The 17651-nt window shown below is 45.9% G+C and overlaps 1 protein-coding gene across 1 annotated transcript; it reads left to right on the top strand.

Moving 5' to 3' along the window:
* The first annotated feature begins 1180 nt into the window (after positions 1 to 1180).
* LOC144480595 (cocaine- and amphetamine-regulated transcript protein-like) lies at positions 1181 to 12467 on the top strand. The gene is made up of 3 exons (XM_078200222.1): positions 1181 to 1324; positions 4046 to 4129; positions 12360 to 12467. Exons 1-3 carry the CDS (start codon positions 1181 to 1183, stop codon positions 12465 to 12467), a joined length of 336 nt encoding a protein of 111 aa, XP_078056348.1.
* The last annotated feature ends 5184 nt before the right edge of the window (positions 12468 to 17651 follow it).

The raw sequence follows: 17651 nt of genomic DNA, 5'->3' as shown, positions 1-17651 counted from the left end.
TGCTGTGGCTCTGGAGTCACATGTAGGCCAGACCAGCTAAGGATGGCAGATTTCCTTCCCTAAAGGACATTAGTGAATCAGATGGGTTTTTCCGACAATCGACAATGGTTTCATGGTCATCAGTAGATCCTTAATTCCAGATATTTTTTATTGAATTCAAATTCCACCATCTGCCACAGCGGGATTTGAACCCTGGTCCCCAGAACAATAACTGAGTTTCTGGATTAATAGTCTAGCCATAATACCACCACACCATCACCTTCCCCTCCCTTGCCAGATAGATTTGCCATGGTAAATAGGTGGGGTTAAGCCTGGGTAGAATTGTTGTCAGTACAGGATTAATGGGCCGAATGGCCTCCTTCTGCACTGTAGGAATTCTATGATTCACACTTCCAAAATCATTCATTGGCTGCGAATCCCTCTGGAATATCCCGAGGATATGAAAGGCGCTATAAAAATACAGGTTCTTCCTTTAAAAAAGAACATTTTGTAAAGTCTTGCGCTCATTGGAGTGGGGAATGGCTGTGAAGAATAAGATATTGTCCATCCCGGAAGCAGCCCCATTCAAAAAGAATGAATGGTTTAGATCCATGCCGATCACCATAGCAGCTGATGTTAAAGTGTTACATAGAACTCTGATGGTATCTCGTCAACACTATCAGATCCACACTGTTGTCCGGGACTGTGTAATAAATATCAGATACACAGTTCCGCTGCTTAATAGCAGAATGGCTTTTAATTTTTTTTTAAAATAATGCTATTGTATTATTGTCTGCTTTTCTAGTCATTTACGAACCCTTGTATAAATAAATATATATATATTTCAAGTTTACAAGGCGAGTTATTTTCCGCCCTGGACCATGTTGCTTTCTGAAGTGGGTGTTTGGATAGGAATCTCTATCAGTGTGACATCTGTCTGAATATCTTGTAGATGCTGTTCTGAGTGGTGCCAAAGACGGAGCAGTGTGGCTAGTGCTGAGAGAGTGAATGCCTTTTTTGATGTACTTTAAATTAGACTCCAATGTACCAATCGCCAGGGTTCTTTAGCTGGGAGGAGCTAGTCAATGTTTACACATCAGTAACCCTCCTCTATAAAAGCATGGGCTCCAGACCGGAGCAGCTAAACCGCTGTAAGATCCCCCCAGTCTGCTTGTGTGTGGTTTCACTGGGATCCAGCACCATGGAGAGCGACCGACTACTCGCCGCTGTCTGTCTCTCTATCCTCCTGTCTCTGGCCAGTGGCACCGAGAGCTCGGATCTGGAGACCAGAGCCCTGAGAGATTTCTACCCAAAGGATCTTTATCCTTCCAGCGAAAAGGAACTGGTCAGTTTTTTAAATTTTCTTGTTGTATTATATTTTGCTACTTTATTCTGTTTTTCTGAGCGAGATTTATAGAGGGGATTGATTGAGTGAGACTCCGGGACGTTTTGAGAGTTAGAGATCTGAATTAAATTAAAAGTAGACAGTGACAGTCTCAGCAGGTCTGGCAGTTCATGTTTTCAGATCTGTGGCCCTTCCGCACATCGGCGTTTATTGGGCATTCTCCAAAGTTTGTGTAAGCTGTTATCGGCCCATCGAGTCTGCACCGACCCTCCGACAAAGTATCTTACCCAGCCCTATTCCTGTAACCCCAGGTATTTACCCCACTAATCCCCCTAACCTGCACACCTTGGGACACTAAGGGGGAATTTAGCATGGCCAATCCCACTAACCTACACACCTTGGGACACTAAGGGGCAATTCAGCATGGCCAATCCCTCTAATCCCTTGGGACACAAGGGGCAATTTAACATGGCCAATCCCCCTAACCCACACATTTTTGGACTGTGGGAGAAAACCAGAGCACCGAAGGAAATCCAGGCAGACATGGGAGAATGTGCAAACTCCACACAGACAGTGACCCAAGTCACGGTGGCACAGTGGTTAGCACTGCTGCCTCACAGTGCCAGTGACCCGGGTTCGACTCCTGGCTTGGGTCACTGTCTGTGCGGAGTCTGCGCGTTCTCCCCGTGCCTGCGTGGGTTTCCTCCGGGTGCTCTGGTTTCCTCCCATAGTCCAAAGATGTGCGGGTTAGGGGATTGGCCATGCTAAATTGCCCCGTAGTGTCAGGGGGACTAGCTAGGGTAAATGCATGGGGTTATGGGGATAGGGCCTGGGTGGGATTGTGGTCGGGCCACAACACGATGGGATGAATGGCCTCCTTCAGAACTGTAGGATTCTATATTCAAAGTCGGGAATTGAACCCGGGTCCCTGGCACTGAGGCAACAGTGCTAACCACTGTGCCACCGTGCTGCCTACTGTTGATATGATTGTTTCTTTTTTTATATAAAAATCTACAAGTTAAAGCAAAGGAACTATTAAACGTGAATAAACAGGTGCTGAAATAAAATGATTTAAGATTAAAACCATGATACTCCCAACATCTCAGATGTGGGGCAGTTTTGATGGACCAATAAAGAGGTGGTCCATTTCAGACAGAACTGAGGAGGAACTTCTTCACTCGGAGGATGGTGAATGTGTGGAATTCTTTACCACAGAGGGCTGTAGACGCTGGGTCGTTAAGTATATCCAAGGCTGTGAGAGGTTTTTAGTCAGTAAGGGAATCGAGGGTTATGGGGATAAGGCGGGAAAGTGGAGTTGAGGATTATCACATCAGGTCAGTCATGGTCTCACTGAATGGAGAAGCAGACTCAATGGGCCGAATGGTCTCCTTCTGCTCGTATGTCTTATTAAATGGAGCAATATGGTTCATGCTGAGAGAGTGAGCACACTCTCAAGGCTCAAAGGGCTAAACCTAACTCCCATCCCTTGTTCCTATGATGAGTTCTGGTCTGGGTGGCACAGTGGTTGGCACTGCTGCCTCACAGCGCCAGGGACTCGGGTTCAATTCCCAGCTTGGGTGACTGTCTGTGTGGAGTTTGTACATTCTTCCTCATGACTGCATGGATTTCCTCCGGGTGCTCCGGTTTCCTCATGCAGTCCAAAGATGTGCGAGTTAGGTGGATTGTCCATGCTAAATTGCCCCTTAGTGTCCAAAGATATGTAGGTTAGGTGGATTGGTTTTGCTAAATTGCCCCTTAGTGTCCAAAGATGTGTAGGTTAGGTGGATTGGCCATGCTAAATTGCCCCTTAGTGTCCAAAGATGTACAGGTTAGGTGGATTGGCCATGCTAAATTGTCCCTTCATGTCCAAAGATGTATAGGTTAGGAGGATTGGCCATGCTAAATTGTCCCTTAGTGTCCAAAGATGTGTAGGTTAGGTGGATTGGCCATGCTAAATTGCCCCTTAGTGTCCAAAGATGTGTAGGTTAGCTGAATTGGCCATGTTAAATTGCCCCTTAGTGTCCAAAGATGTGTAGGTTAGGTGGATTGGTTTTGCTAAATTGCCCCTTAGTGTCCAAAGATCTGTAGATTAGGTGGATTGGCCATGTTAAATTGCCCCTTAGTGTCCAAAGATGTGCAGTTAGGTGGATTGGCCATGTTAAATTGCCCCTTAGTGTCCAAAGATGTGTAGGTTAGGTGGATTGGTTTTGCTAAATTGCCCCTTAGTGTCCAAAAATGTGCAAGTTAGGTGGATTGGCCATGGTAAATTGCCCCTTAGTATCCAAAGATGTGCAGGTTAGGTGGATTGGCTATGCTAAATTGCCCCTTAGTGTCCAAAGATGTGTAGGTTAGGGGGATTAGCAGGGTAACTACATGAGGTTATGGAGATAGTGCCTGGGTAAGACGCTCTGTCAGAGAGTCGGTGCAGACTCGATGGGCCGAATGGCTTCCTTCTGCATTGTAGGGATTCTATTCTATTTAAGCAACTTTGGGGGCAGATTGGGGATGGGGAAGGGGTGTAAGAGGTTCCAGTGACTATCCCCTTTGGGTCAATGGTTTGATTACAGCCCCGCATTCCAAATGATTCTGGGAGGATTTATTCCATTTCCTGATCCCAATTGTTTCAATTTAAATGTTTTACTTGTTTGCAAGGACTGTGTGTCTGCATGTGTGTATGTTCCTGGCAAGCCCTTTCTGATCCAGAACTGCTCTAACCCACAGCTCGGAGCACTGCAAGAAGTCTTGGAGAAACTGCAGAGTAAGCGGCTTCCAGCCTGGGAAAAGAAGTTTGGACAGGTCCCTCTGGTAAAGGCAACTTTCTATTCTGATCCGTGCAGCTATCTCAGTGCCAGTTTCTCCCTGCTGCTGTTTTCAGATCGGGAATGCGGCTGAGCACAGTGTCTGAGGGGAGGAGGAACTGTTCACATTTCAGGTGGAACTCTTCCCCTAATCCGGAGTCTACACCGGACAACACTCAGGCTCCCCTCTCCTCTTTCAGACAGGCATTGTCCTGGGGGAGGGTGGGGGCCGGCTCTGCTAACTGATCCTGTGGCCAAACTCTTACAGGAGGGGAATGTCAGTAACTGCCCCCATGGTCACCCGGGTTGAAACTGAAGAAAACATTTCTCGTGGAGATGTTTGTGGGACTCCCGTGTAAGCGTCAGACAAACATTGAGGCAATTTGAACTCAATCCCTGACAGCCTGCAAACCGAGGAGAAAGGATGTCACTGCCCTTACATTCTAACATTGCACCCCCTTATGTTCTAATATCACACTTCCTTACGTTCCAATATTACACCCCTGTAATATCTTTATATTCTAATATTACACCCAATATTACACATGTCCAATATTATATCATTATAACCTTATATCCAATATTACACCCCCTTGACCCCTTTAACTTCTAATATTACACCCCTTAACCCCTTTACATTCCAATATTACACCCCTTAATATTTTTATATTCCAACATTACACCGTCTTAACCCTTATCCATTCTAATATCAGACCCCTTAACCCCTTTACCTTCTAATATTACACCCCTTAACCCCTTTACATTCCAATATTACACCCCCTTGAACCCTTCACATGCCAATATTACATCCAATATTACACCCCCTTTGATATCTTTACATTCCAATATTACACCATCTTAACCCTTATACATTCTCATATTTGACCCCTATACATTCTAATATTACACCTCCTTGACTTCAAGGTTGAGGTTGGGTCACAATCGCCCTCTAATAAAGCCCCATTGAGTTAAATGAGGTGGGAATTAAACAATCAGTCCACAAGATTGTCATTTGGCTACACACTGCACCATCACTGAGGCAGGAGTCAATACCACAGAAAGGGTAGGGCGAAAAGGAGAGAAAATGTTTGTAGATAGCCTGGTTGCAGAATAATATTTCCATTCCATTTGGTTTATTGAACACTCGCTCACCATCTCAACCTCGAGGTCATCTCCCAGTCAACTTTCTGGCTGCTTTCATGAGTTCTGACTCCAGTTTGGAACTGATATGGTTCAGTCCTGCCTGAAGCTTGGTGCACAATTGTCTGAGTTGACAGGTTCTTGACTATCATTGCATTCCTGTAAAATGTAAAAGAGTTTCATGTTAAGCTCTTTAGCATCCTTTTTCTCTAGCCCTTCACAGACGCACAGTTCTACCATTACCAACATTTCTCCATTCTCTTCAGCATAATTCCAACATGCAACGGGAGGTGATGGCCTAGTGGTATTATCGCAAGACTATTAACCCAGAAACTCAGCTAATGCTCTGGGGACCCAGGTTCGAATCCCGCCATGGCAAATGGTGCAATTTGAATTCAATAAAAAATATCTGGAATTAAGAATCTACTGATGACCATGAAACCATTGTCAGGAAAAACCCATCTAATTCATTAATGTCCTTTAGGGAAGGAAATCTGCTGTCTTTACCCGGTCTGGCCTACACATGACTGCAGAGTCACAGCAATGTGGTTGACTCTCAACTGAGCCCCCAAGGGCAACCAGGGATGGGCAATAAATGCTGACCAACCAGCGACGCCCATGTCCCACGAATGAATTTAAAAAAAAGATCTGTCTGAGTTTCCAGCCATTGAATAATTTTTCCCAGTAATCGCCCTCCTTGTGGAACATATTACTCCACATTTTTAGGGAAACATTGGATGGTGTCTGTTATCTGGAGTGTTACATTTGACCCCTGTGTTGCGAAAGGAAATTCAGTCAGTGTTCCTGCTCCAGACCCACTGAGGTGGAGTTTGGATGAGGGCAGGGCCCATCTCTGTTGAGGTTCCTTCTAAGACTCACGTAGATAATGAGCAAGCGACAGCAAGGTCTTCAGAAGAGCACCGAGAAAACTGGTGAAGAAAAAACCATCCAGAGAGGAAATAAACCCTCTGGTGGTTGATTCTTGTAGAGTGCCCTCTTCACAATATTTTCCCCTCAGACTGTTAGAGAGGAGACATACCTTAGACACAAAGCCTTCTTTCACTTTATCCTTAACACAAGAAATTTCGTAAAGGAATTGAACTCTTTATTTTGGTAAAACCATGGTTGATAAAGGGGGCCTTGCATGCAGAAAGTTTTCTCATTTCAACATAACCTGATATTAATACCCTCTCTCCAGGGACCAGGGTTCGATTCCCGGCTTGGGTCACTGTCTGTGCAGAGTCTGCACGTTCTCCCCGTGTCTGCGTGGGTTTCCTCCAGTTTCCTCCCACAGTCCGAAAGCTGGTCAGGTGCATTGACCGTGCTAAATTCTCCCTCAGTTGTACCCGAACAGGCTCTGGAGTGTGACGACTGGGGGATTTTCACAGTAACTTCATTGCAGTGTTAATGTAAGCCTACTGGTGGCACTAATAAATAAACATTAAACTTTAGATTTAAGTGCTGTTAGTGCAAGAATTGAATATAAATCCTGTTAGAACTTTGCTTCAAAAAAATGATGGAATGGCGAAATAAAGAACTAAATGAAACAAAGTATTTGGTTTGCCTCCCAAAAATTCTTCCTTCAAACGAACGAGGCCCTGTTTTAAATTGCCCTCTCTGCAGCTATCTTATTATAGGGACATAGCCATGCACACAATTGAATAATATTTCATTTTACCAGACAGAAAACAGATACCACGTTCAGTACAACTTAATTTATTCTTAAATATTGATTTGCATGCATTGTTATAAAGATCTGAAGAGATTGCTGATTAACTGGTGGGGGTCAGTGTTGTTATTCAATTGAAAGGACTTGTCGTCATTTGAGTCCAAGGTTTGTGGGGAGAACAAACTTAAAAATTAAAATAGAAATGGGCAGCAAAGCAAATTTGGAGAATTTTACTTTGCTCTCAGTCCTCATGGAGAAACGGCAGGAGATTTAATTTTTTGGATCAAGCTGAATCCAAACCTATTCTCCAACATGTATTGAGATGATATAAGCAGGAGCAGGCCCCTCGAGCCTGCTCCGCCATTCAATAATTTCATGGCTGATTGGATTGGGGGCTTAATTGTGGCCAAATCCACTTTTCTGCCTCTCCCCAACCCTGTCGTTCCTCATAACTCTCCTCACCCTTCCCTCTCTCCTCCCACCCCTCAACCCTCCACTTCCCTCCCCCCCCCCCCGTTTTTCATTATGGAACCAATAATGGGTTGGTTTTGGAACAGTTATTGAGTCTCTGCCATCATCCCACTCAATCCAGAGCAGGAATCAAACACCCAGAATTCACCCTTCCAAATTGGCAGGCAATAATAGCGTGTGTGAACTATGTTCATGTGCAAATCGCCCAGCAACTAGTGGCCATTGAATTATAGATCCCCACAAATTGCTGGGCCATTTGTGACACTCAGTCCTTAGCCTTGTACTTAACCTCCCTGGGATGAAGATTAAGCACCATGTTCACGAGGGGTCATAGGTTCAAGGTGAAGGGGGGGAGGTTTAACACAGATATCAGAGGGACATATTTTACACAGAGGGTGGTGGGGGCCTGGAATGCGCTGCCGGGCAGGGTGGTGGAGGCGGACACACTGGGAATGTTTAAGACTTATCTAGACAGCCATATGAACGGAGTGGGAATGGAGGGATACAAAAGAATGGTCTAGTTTGGACCAGGGAGCGGCGCGGGCTTGGAGGGCCGAAGGGCCTGTTCCTGTGCTGTATTATTCTTTGTTCTTTGTTCTTTGATTTGGCACGGTGGCACAGTGGTTAGCACTGCGGCCTCATAGCACCAGGGACTCGGGTTCGATTCCCGGCTTGGGCCACTGTCTGTGTGGAGTTTGTACGTTCTCCCCGTGTCTGTGTGGGTTTCCTCCGGGTGCTCCGGTTTCCTCCCACACTCCGAAGATGTGCGGGTTAGGTAGATTGGCCAGGCTAAATTACCACTTAGTGTCAGGGGGACTAGCTAGGGTAAATGCATGGGGTTTTGGGGATAGGGTCTGGGTGGGATCATGGTCTGTGCAGGCTCGGGTCACTGCTTGTGTGGAGTTTGCACGTTTTCCCCGTGTCTACGTGGGTTTCCTCCGGATGCTCCGGGTTCCTCCCACATTCCAAAAATGTGCGGGATAGATGGATTGGCCATGCTAAATTGCCCCTTACTGTCAGGGGGACTAACTAGGGTAAATGCATGGGGTTATGGGGATAGGACCTGGGTGGGACTGTTGTCGGAAAAGACTTGAAGGGCCGAATGACCTCTTTCTGCACTGCAGGGATTCTATGATTCTCGGAAATTCTCCAAGATAGTTCAGTCTGGTAATTAATGGTACATGTACCCATTTAAGAATGTGATAAATGTTATCCAAAAACAAAACACTACAGATGCTGGAAATCTGAAATAAAAGCAGAAAATGCTGGAGATACTCAGCAGGTTGGTATCTGTGGGGACAAAAAATTGGGTTAATGTTTCAAATTGATGACTTTTTGTCAGAATTCAATGTTTGTTATTGTTTGCAAATCAACCTCTTTTACCCAAAAAGTGAACAATTATAACTGTGGATTCTCATTCCTTCAGGTTGTGAATTGTTTTTGGAGATTTTTTAAAATGTCAAATTTTCTTTTTTCCTTACATTTCTTCCTTTCCTAAAACAATTTTTCTTCCTTTTTTGTTCTTTTTTGGCACCTAATTTGACCTGGAGTCATTTATTTATTTATTTATTGTAGAATCCTTACAGCGCAGAAGGCCATTCGGCCCATCAAGTCTGCCCCAACCACACTCCCACCCAGGCCCTATTCCCATAACCCCACATATTTACCCTGCTGCTCCCCCTGACACTAAGGGTCAATTTAGCACGGCCAATCCACCTAATCTGCACATCTTTGGACTGTGGTAGGAAACCGGAGCACCCGGAGGAAACCCACGCAGACACGGGGAGAACGTGCAAACTCCACACAGTCACCCAAGGCTGGAATTGAACCCATGTCATTGACATTGTGAGGCAGCAGTGCTAAGCACTGTGTCACCGTGCCGCCCATTATTTATTAGCATCCCAAGTAAGGCTTACATTAACACTGCAGTGAAGTTACTGTGAAAATCCCCTCGTCGCCACACTCCGGCGCCTGTTCGGGTACACTGAGGGAGAATTTTTCACGGCCAATGCACCTAAACAGCATGTCTTCCATGCATTATAAATTCCCTTCTGCTCAATCTTTTCTCTGTTTATTTCTCAACTGGGAAATCAGGTTGGTTGAGTAGACAGTCGATCCCGTTCTTCACGCTGGTCCCAGATGCACCGTTGCTTTTGCTGCACCTGTAATAGCTCTTACTTCCAGCAAATCACGGCACCCAATGACACTTGAGCTGATAGTTGCACAGAAAGGCCTAACTAATTGACCACAGGATGAATTGCTCCAACCCAGTAAGAATCCACGTTGCTGTTTTCCTTCTGCCGGTTCAGCTGGTCAGTGTAATGTCCAGCAGAAACGGAAAATGCTGGAAAATCTCAGCATCTGTGGAGAGGGAATAGAACCAATGTTTCGAGTCTGGATGACTCTGTGTCAGAGATGTCCTTACAGGGTGTGAGGTGTGAAGAGCTGTAGTCAAGGGAGCTGTGGGAGTCAGTGAGCTTGTAATGGATACTGGCACACGCATGCAGTGTAATGGATACTGGCACACGCACGCAGTGTAATGGATACTGGCACACGCATGCAGTGTAATGGATACTGGCACACGCACGCAGTGTAATGGATACTGGCACACGCATGCAGTGTAATGGATACTGGCACACGCATGCAGTGTAATGGATACTGGCACAAACAGCAGTGTAATGGATACTGGCACACGCATGCAGTGTAATGGATACTGGCACACGCATGCAGTGTAATGGATACTGGCACACGCATGCAGTGTAATGGATACTGGCACAAACAGCAGTGTAATGGATATTGGTGTACACATACAGTGTAATGGATACTGCACTGTATGCGTACACCAATGGATCCTGGTACACGCACTGTGCAATGGATCCTGGTACACGCACAGTGCAATGTATCCTGGTGCACGCACAGTGCAATGGATCCTGGTACACGCGCAGTGTAATGGATACTGGTACACACACACACACACACACACAGTGTAATGGATACTGGTACACGCGCAGTGCAATGGATCCTGGTACACACGCACACAGTGTAATGGATACTGGTACACGCGCAGTGTAATGGACACTGGTACACACGCATGCAGTGTAATGGATACTGGTACACATACATGCAGTGTAATGTCCAGTGTTGATTTGAATAACACAGCCCAGAACAATCTCTGGCTCGATCTCCAGTTGATGTGGAGTTAAATGATCTTGGCGTTTCAGCGGCAGGGATGCTATGCCTACAGCTGGCATTCCCTAATCTAGGAGGCAAAATAATCCAGCTGGATTTTTATCATCCAGTAACCCCATTGGAAAGTGGACATTGTCGGATTGGTAATTGTCTACAATGACCTCGCAATGGAATAGTGGACAACACCTCATTTTAAGCTCAGATGTGACTTAGATGAAGCACCAGAGGGCCCCTCACACCATACCCATGTCCGAGCTAGAACAATTAACCAGATTAGCACATGAATAGCCTTTGCCGAGGTTACAGCACAGTATCCTTCCACAACTTTGAAAATCCCACAGCCTCCACGAGCACAGGTATGATTGAATTGTCCTGGCTTTTCTTTTAGAAAGGAACTTATAAAATGTCAGCAATATAGAAAAACTGAGCAGTGTCCTGATAGTCAGCTAGTGTCCAAAATTATTCAACAACTCGTGTGGATTTAAGCATCAAACTATAGCCCATGGACTTGTAGCTTTTATCCTCACTTTGAACATCTCCTCTAAACATTTCCCCACGCACCTTAAACCTATGTCCCCTAGTACTTGACTTTTCCACCCTAGGAAAGAGCATCTGACTATCCACTCTCTCCATGCCACTCATAATCTTGTAAACCTCTATCAGGTCACCCCTCAACCTCCATCGTTCCAGTGAGAACAAATTGAGTTTATCCAACGTCTCCTCAAAGCTAATGCCCTCCAGACGAGGCAACATCCTGGTGAACCTCTTCCGTATCCTCCCTGAGTTATCATCGAGGAATTTGAAATCATTTTTCTTGTCTTACAATTTAAGGTTTACTAGCTGAAGAATGGTAGTGTTCTGAACAATTTCACATCCATCTACAGTGTTAAACTCCCCTTGATAAGAATCACTTTGTAAATGTAATTTCCTCTAAGCTCCCGCAATAACGTATTTTGTCTCCAGTTTCAGAAACTCATACATCCATCTCTCCTTTTTAAGATCACTGCTTGAAAAACCAACTCTTTGACTATGATTTTGGTCTTAATATCCTTTTATGGCCGAATCTTGTCACATATTGCTCCTGTGAAGTGCCTGAGGACATTAAGGTGCTATATGAATGCAAGTGGTGGTCATCTTGTAAACCTGCGATAATTATTGCCTTGTGACTGCTCAATCATTCATAGCTTCAAACTGGACCTTATTGGAAATGAATTCCAATTTGTTGAAATTAATTTGATTTCCTGAATCATAGAATCCCTACAGTGCAGAAGAAGGCCATTCGGCCCATCGAGCCTGCACCAACTCACTCTGACAGTGTATCTTACCCTGGCCCTTTCCCCAACACTATCCCCATAACCCATTTAGCATGGCCAATCCATGTAACCTGCACATCTTTGGACATTAAGGGGCAGAGTACCTTATCCTGGCCCTTTCCCCAACCCTATCCCTGTAACCCATTTAGCAAGGCAAATTCACCAAAACTACACATCCTTGGACACTAAGGGACAATTTAGCATGGCCAATCCACCTAACATACACATCTTTGGACACTAAGGGGCAATTTAGCATGGAGAATTGAGCTGTTGTTGGAATACATGAACAAACATTTTAATGTTGAAACGGTAGTATCCTGGTGGGATCAAAAGACCCATTAATTCTAATCCATGACATCCTATATAAGAGTGTGTGCGTGCGTGTAAATAAATGTAGCAGATTACTCCACATTGAAGTCTTTAACCATTAAATGCTTGTCTTTGTCTATTTTCAGTGTGACGTTGGGGAACAATGTGCTGTGAGAAAAGGAGCCAGGATTGGAAAACTCTGTGACTGCCCCAGGAGTTCTGGCTGTAACTTCTTCTTGCTCAAATGCTTGTAGAGAACCCAAGAGATTTAATAAAATCGCTTCTATTTACAATAGAAAGAAAGAGAAAATGAAGACATCTGCTGGACATATTTTGCATACAATTGTTAGTGCTTCGCATACTGTCATAGTACATAGAACTATATGTACATTTGCCTTGTTCTGTCTGTGTTTCAGTGTCCTTTGGAATGACTGAATCTATTATTAAATATGTTATCCTGGTTTTCTTAAAGCAGTCTGCCTGGTCTCTAGATTTCCATGTTTTGGTACAAGAATAACCAGTTTTGGCGGAGTATTACTGGTTGTAGCATTGTCTGCCTCGAAATAAAGTGGTCTTTCCGTTAAATGTCAGGGATGTCTTTTATCCAAACACATCTGCCACATTTTTAAATGTTATCTCAGCTCACAACCAATGTAGCAAGAGGGGACGTATTTTTAAAACATATTAAATCACTGGGGTAGGCATTGCTGGCACCTGTTGCCCACATTTAGATGCTGTAATGCAATTTGGGCTTGTTAGGCCCCTTCACAAGAGAGGCAAGAGTCAACCATATTGGCATTGGAACTGGACTCACAATATAGGCCAGACCAGGATGACAGGTTTCCTTTTAGTAAAGGATGGAGGGGGAGTCATTCTGTGGTGAACTTGCTACTGAGTAGCATTAGGACCGTAAACAGGGAGAGCAGCACGGTGGCACAGTGATTAGCACTGCTGCCTTGCAACGCCAAGGACCCGGGTTCAATTCCAGCCTCGGGTGGCTGTATGTGCGGAGTTTGCACATTCTCCCCGTGTCTGCGTGAGTTTCCTCCGGGTGCTCCGGTTTCCTCCCACACTCCAAAAATGTGCAGGTTGGGTGGATTGGCCATGCTAAATTGCCACTTAGTGTTAGGGGGGTAAATGCTTAGGGTTATGGAGATAGGGTCTGGGTGGGATTGCGGTCGGTGCAGACTCGATGGGCCGAATAGCCTCCTTCTGCACTGTAGGGATTGTATGATGATTCTCCTATATTTGAACACATTGCGTCTTACTGATGAAAAGGGCAAAGCAGATTACTCAGCCTCTAAACTCATGGAGGGCTTAGCTTTGTTTCTTCGAGAACATTGCCCTATAACGACAACATATATTTTCTTTGTCTTGACTTTCACCCCCTTCTTTGGTTCTCCTCACACACCTTAAGAAAAGAAGAACATACAAAATGGGAGCAGGAGTGGGCCATTCGGCCAGGGGTGGGGCGGCACAGTGGTTAGCACTGCTACCTCACAGCGCCAGGGACCCGGGTTCAATTCCCGGCTTTGGGTCACTGTCTGTGCGGAGTCTGCACCTTCTCCCCATGTCTGCGTGGGTTTCCTCCGGGTGCTCCGGTTTCCTCCCACAGTCTGAAAGACGTGCTGGTTAGGTGCATTGGCCATGCTAAATTCTCCCTCAGTGTACCCGGACAGGCACCGGAGTGTGGCAACTAGGGGATTTTCACAGTAACTTCATTGCAGTGTTAATGTAAGCCTACTTGTGAAACTAATAAATAACCTCCATTTGACCCCTCAAGCCTGCTGCACCGCCTAATATCTACGACTGATCCTTTGACCGCGCCCTGCACCCCCTCCACTTCCTATCCTATTGCAGGTTCACTCATTCCTTTAGCATCAAAATTCTATTTCTTTTAGGTTTGAACATACTCACCAACTAAGCAGCACAGCTCTCCAGAGTGGAGAATTCCAAAGATTCACCACTCTCTCAGCAAAGAAATTTCTCATATCAGTCCAAAATGGCTGACCCCTTTGGGCGGCATGGTGGCACAGTGGTTAGCACTGCTGCCTCACAGTGCCAGGGACCCAGGTTCAATTCTGGCCTTGGATGACTGTCTACAGAGTTTGCATGTTCTCCCCGTGTCTGTGTGGGTTTCCTCCGGGTGCTCTGGTTTCCTCCCGCAGTCCAAAGATGTATGGGTTAGGTGCGTTGGCCGTGCTAAATTGCCCCTTAGTGTCAGGGGGACTAGAATCATAGAATCCTACAGTGCAGAAGGAGGCCATTCAGCCCATCGAGCCTGCACCAACCACAATCCCACCCAGGCCCTATCCCCATAACCCCATGCATTTACCCTAGCTAGTCCCCCTGACACTAAGGGGCAATTTAGCATGGCCAATCCACCTAACCGGCACATCTTTGGATGTGGGAGGAAACCGGAGCACCCGGAGGAAACCCACGCAGGCACGGGGAGAACGTGCAAACTCCACACAGACAGTGACCCAAGCCGGGAATCGAACCTGAGTCCCTGGCGCTGTGAGGCAGCAGTGCTAACCACTGCGCCACCGTGCTGGCCCTAGCTAGGGTAAATGTTAGGGATTATGGGAATAAGGCCTGGGTGGGATTGTGGTCGGTGCAGACTCGACAGGCCGAATGGCCTCCTTCTGCACGGTAGGGATTCTATGATTCTATGACCCTTGGTTCCAGCGTCCCCAGCTTGCAGCTAATAGTATCTCGGCATCTATTCTGCTAAGTGGTCTCAGCCTGGGGATTAAGTATCTGGGAGTGTAGCCTGCTCTGGGGAAATCACTATTTGGCTGGATTCAAGCACTTCCCAACTGTGTATCTGTGGCATTCCTCATCCCTTGTTGGAGAACTCGGGCCCCTCTTTGGCGACTCCCACAAAAGTTTATCTGAGATTGGGAGGTCAGGACAGTGAAATCTACATCTTTCCGTGTGATGGCGCTGGACATTGGTGCTCCTAGAACCATAGAACCATAGAAAATTACAGCTCAGAAACAGGCCTTTTGGCCCTTCTTGTCTGTGCTGAACCATTTTATGCCTAGTCCCACTGACCTGCACTTGGACCATATCCCTCCACACCCCTCTCATCCATGAACCCGTCCAAGTTTTTCTTAAATGTTAAAAGTGACCCCGCATTTACCACTTTATCCGGCAGCTCATTCCACACTCCCACCACTCTCTGCGTGAAGAAGCCCCCCCCTAATATTCCCTTTAAACTTTTCTCCTTTCACCCTTAACCCATGCCCTCTGGTTTTTTTCTCCCCTAGCCTCAGCGGAAAAAGCCTGCTTGCATTCACTCTATCTATACCCATCAAAATCTTATACACCTCTATCAAATCTCCCCTCAATCTTCTACGCTCCAGGGAATAAAGTCCCAACCTATTCAATCTCTCTCTGTAACTCAGCTTCTCAAGTCCCGGCAACATCCTTGTGAACCTTCTCTGCACTCTTTCAATCTTATTTACATCCTTCCTGTAACTAGGTGACCAAAACTGTACACAATACTCCAAACTCGGCCTCACCAATGCCTTATATAACCTTACCATCACACTCCAACTTTTATCCTCTGGGCAACATTTCCGCACTTCTGCGGAGCTAGATGCTAACAAGAAGCTGCCCGCTTCAGTGCCATCATTTCTCCGTTAGACACAACCCCACATGGCCGGGCGCCTTTCCAATCTGAGCTGAGGTAAGCCTGTAATTGTCTACTGAGATAAGGGGGAGGCGATGGCCTAGTGTATTATCACTAGACTATTAATCCAGAAAACTCAGCTAATGTTCTGGGGACCAGGGTTCGAATCCCGCCACGGCAGATGATGGAATTTGAATTCAATAAAAAATATGACCATGAAACCATCGTCAATTGTCGGAAAAACCCATCTGGTTCATTAATGTCCTTTTGGGAAGGAAATCTTCCGTCCTTACCTGGTCTGGCCTACATGTGATTCCAGAGCCACAGCAATGTGGTTGACTCTCAACTGCCCTCCAAGGACAACTAGGGATGGGCAATAAATGCTGGCCCAGCCAGCGACACCCATGTCCCACGAATAAATTAAAAGATAAAAGCAAAATTAGAGCGGATGCTGGAATCTGAAACAAAAACAGAAAATGCAGGAAAATCTCAGCAGGTCTGACAGTATCCGTGGGTAGAAAATAGAGCCAACGTTTAGAGTCTGCATCCAGACTCAAAACATTAGCTTGGTTTAAAGTTTATAGATTAGTGCCACAAGTAGGCTTACATTAACACTGCAATGAAGTTACTGGGAAAATCCCCTAGTCGCCACACTCCGTCGCCTGTTCGGGTTACACTGAGGGAGAATTTAGCACGGCCAATGTACCCTAACCAGCACGTCTTTCAGACTGTGGAAGGAAACCAGGGCACCTGGAGGAAACCCACGCAGACACGGGGAGAACGTGCAAACTCCGCACAGAGACCTAAGCTGGAAATAAAACTCGGGTCCTTGGCACTGTGAGGCAGCAGTGCTAACCACTGTGCCACCATGCCGCCCCATCTACTCTCCCTGTTTACAATCCTAAAGCTATTCAGTAGATACGTTTATCACAGAATTACGTTTTACTCCCCCTCCCATCCACAGCTCTAACCACTGTGCTCGGTACCTATTGGACCTGCTGAGATTTTTCAGCATTTTCTGTTTTTGTGCCTGTAATTGTCTAGTTGGCTTGAGCTAAGTGACACAATGGAGGAGATAGTGGATAATAGAATGATGCCCTTCCATTTCAACTAAGCCTTATTAATACTGCACCAACGCGCAGTGCCACTTATATCACACTGCCCATTGTTAAGACCTGGTTCTGGATTTCATGGGGGTGGGGGGTGTATTAGTCCCCCTGCCCATTGTTTCATTGTTGGTCAGTAGCCACACACATGAAAGAAGCCCGCACCATTGCCACAACACATGGCTACAGGGGCTAACCAAGCCGGGTGGGGGACTTCCGTCCCTCAGTGGGAGGACGTCCCGCCCTCAAGAGCTGCCAGCCAATCTGATTGATTAGATTTGGTTTGATTTATTATTGTCGCATGTATTAACATACAGTGAAAAGTATTGTGTCTTGCGCCCTATACAGACAAAGCATACCGTTCATAGAAAAGGAAATGAGAAAGTACAGAATGTAGTGTTACAGTCATAGCTAGGGTGTAGAGAAAGATCAACTTAATATATGGTAGGTCCATTCAAAAGTCTGATGGCAGCAGGGAAGAAGCTGTTCTTGAGTCGGTTGGTACCTGATCTCAGACTTTTGTATCTTTTTCCCGACGGAAGAAGGTGGAAGAGAGAATGTCCTGGGTGCGTGGGGTCCGTAATTATGCTGGCTGTTTTGCCGAGGCAGCGGGAAGTGTAGACAGAGTCAATGGATGGGAGGTTGGTTTGCGTGATGGATTGGGCTTCATTCACAATCCTCTGTAGTTTCTTGCA

The sequence above is a fragment of the Mustelus asterias genome, chromosome 29, assembly GCF_964213995.1.
Source record: "Mustelus asterias chromosome 29, sMusAst1.hap1.1, whole genome shotgun sequence".
NCBI lineage: Eukaryota > Metazoa > Chordata > Chondrichthyes > Carcharhiniformes > Triakidae > Mustelus > Mustelus asterias.
Note: the sequence above shows the minus strand (reverse complement) of the source record. Positions and strands in the feature narration are given on the sequence as shown.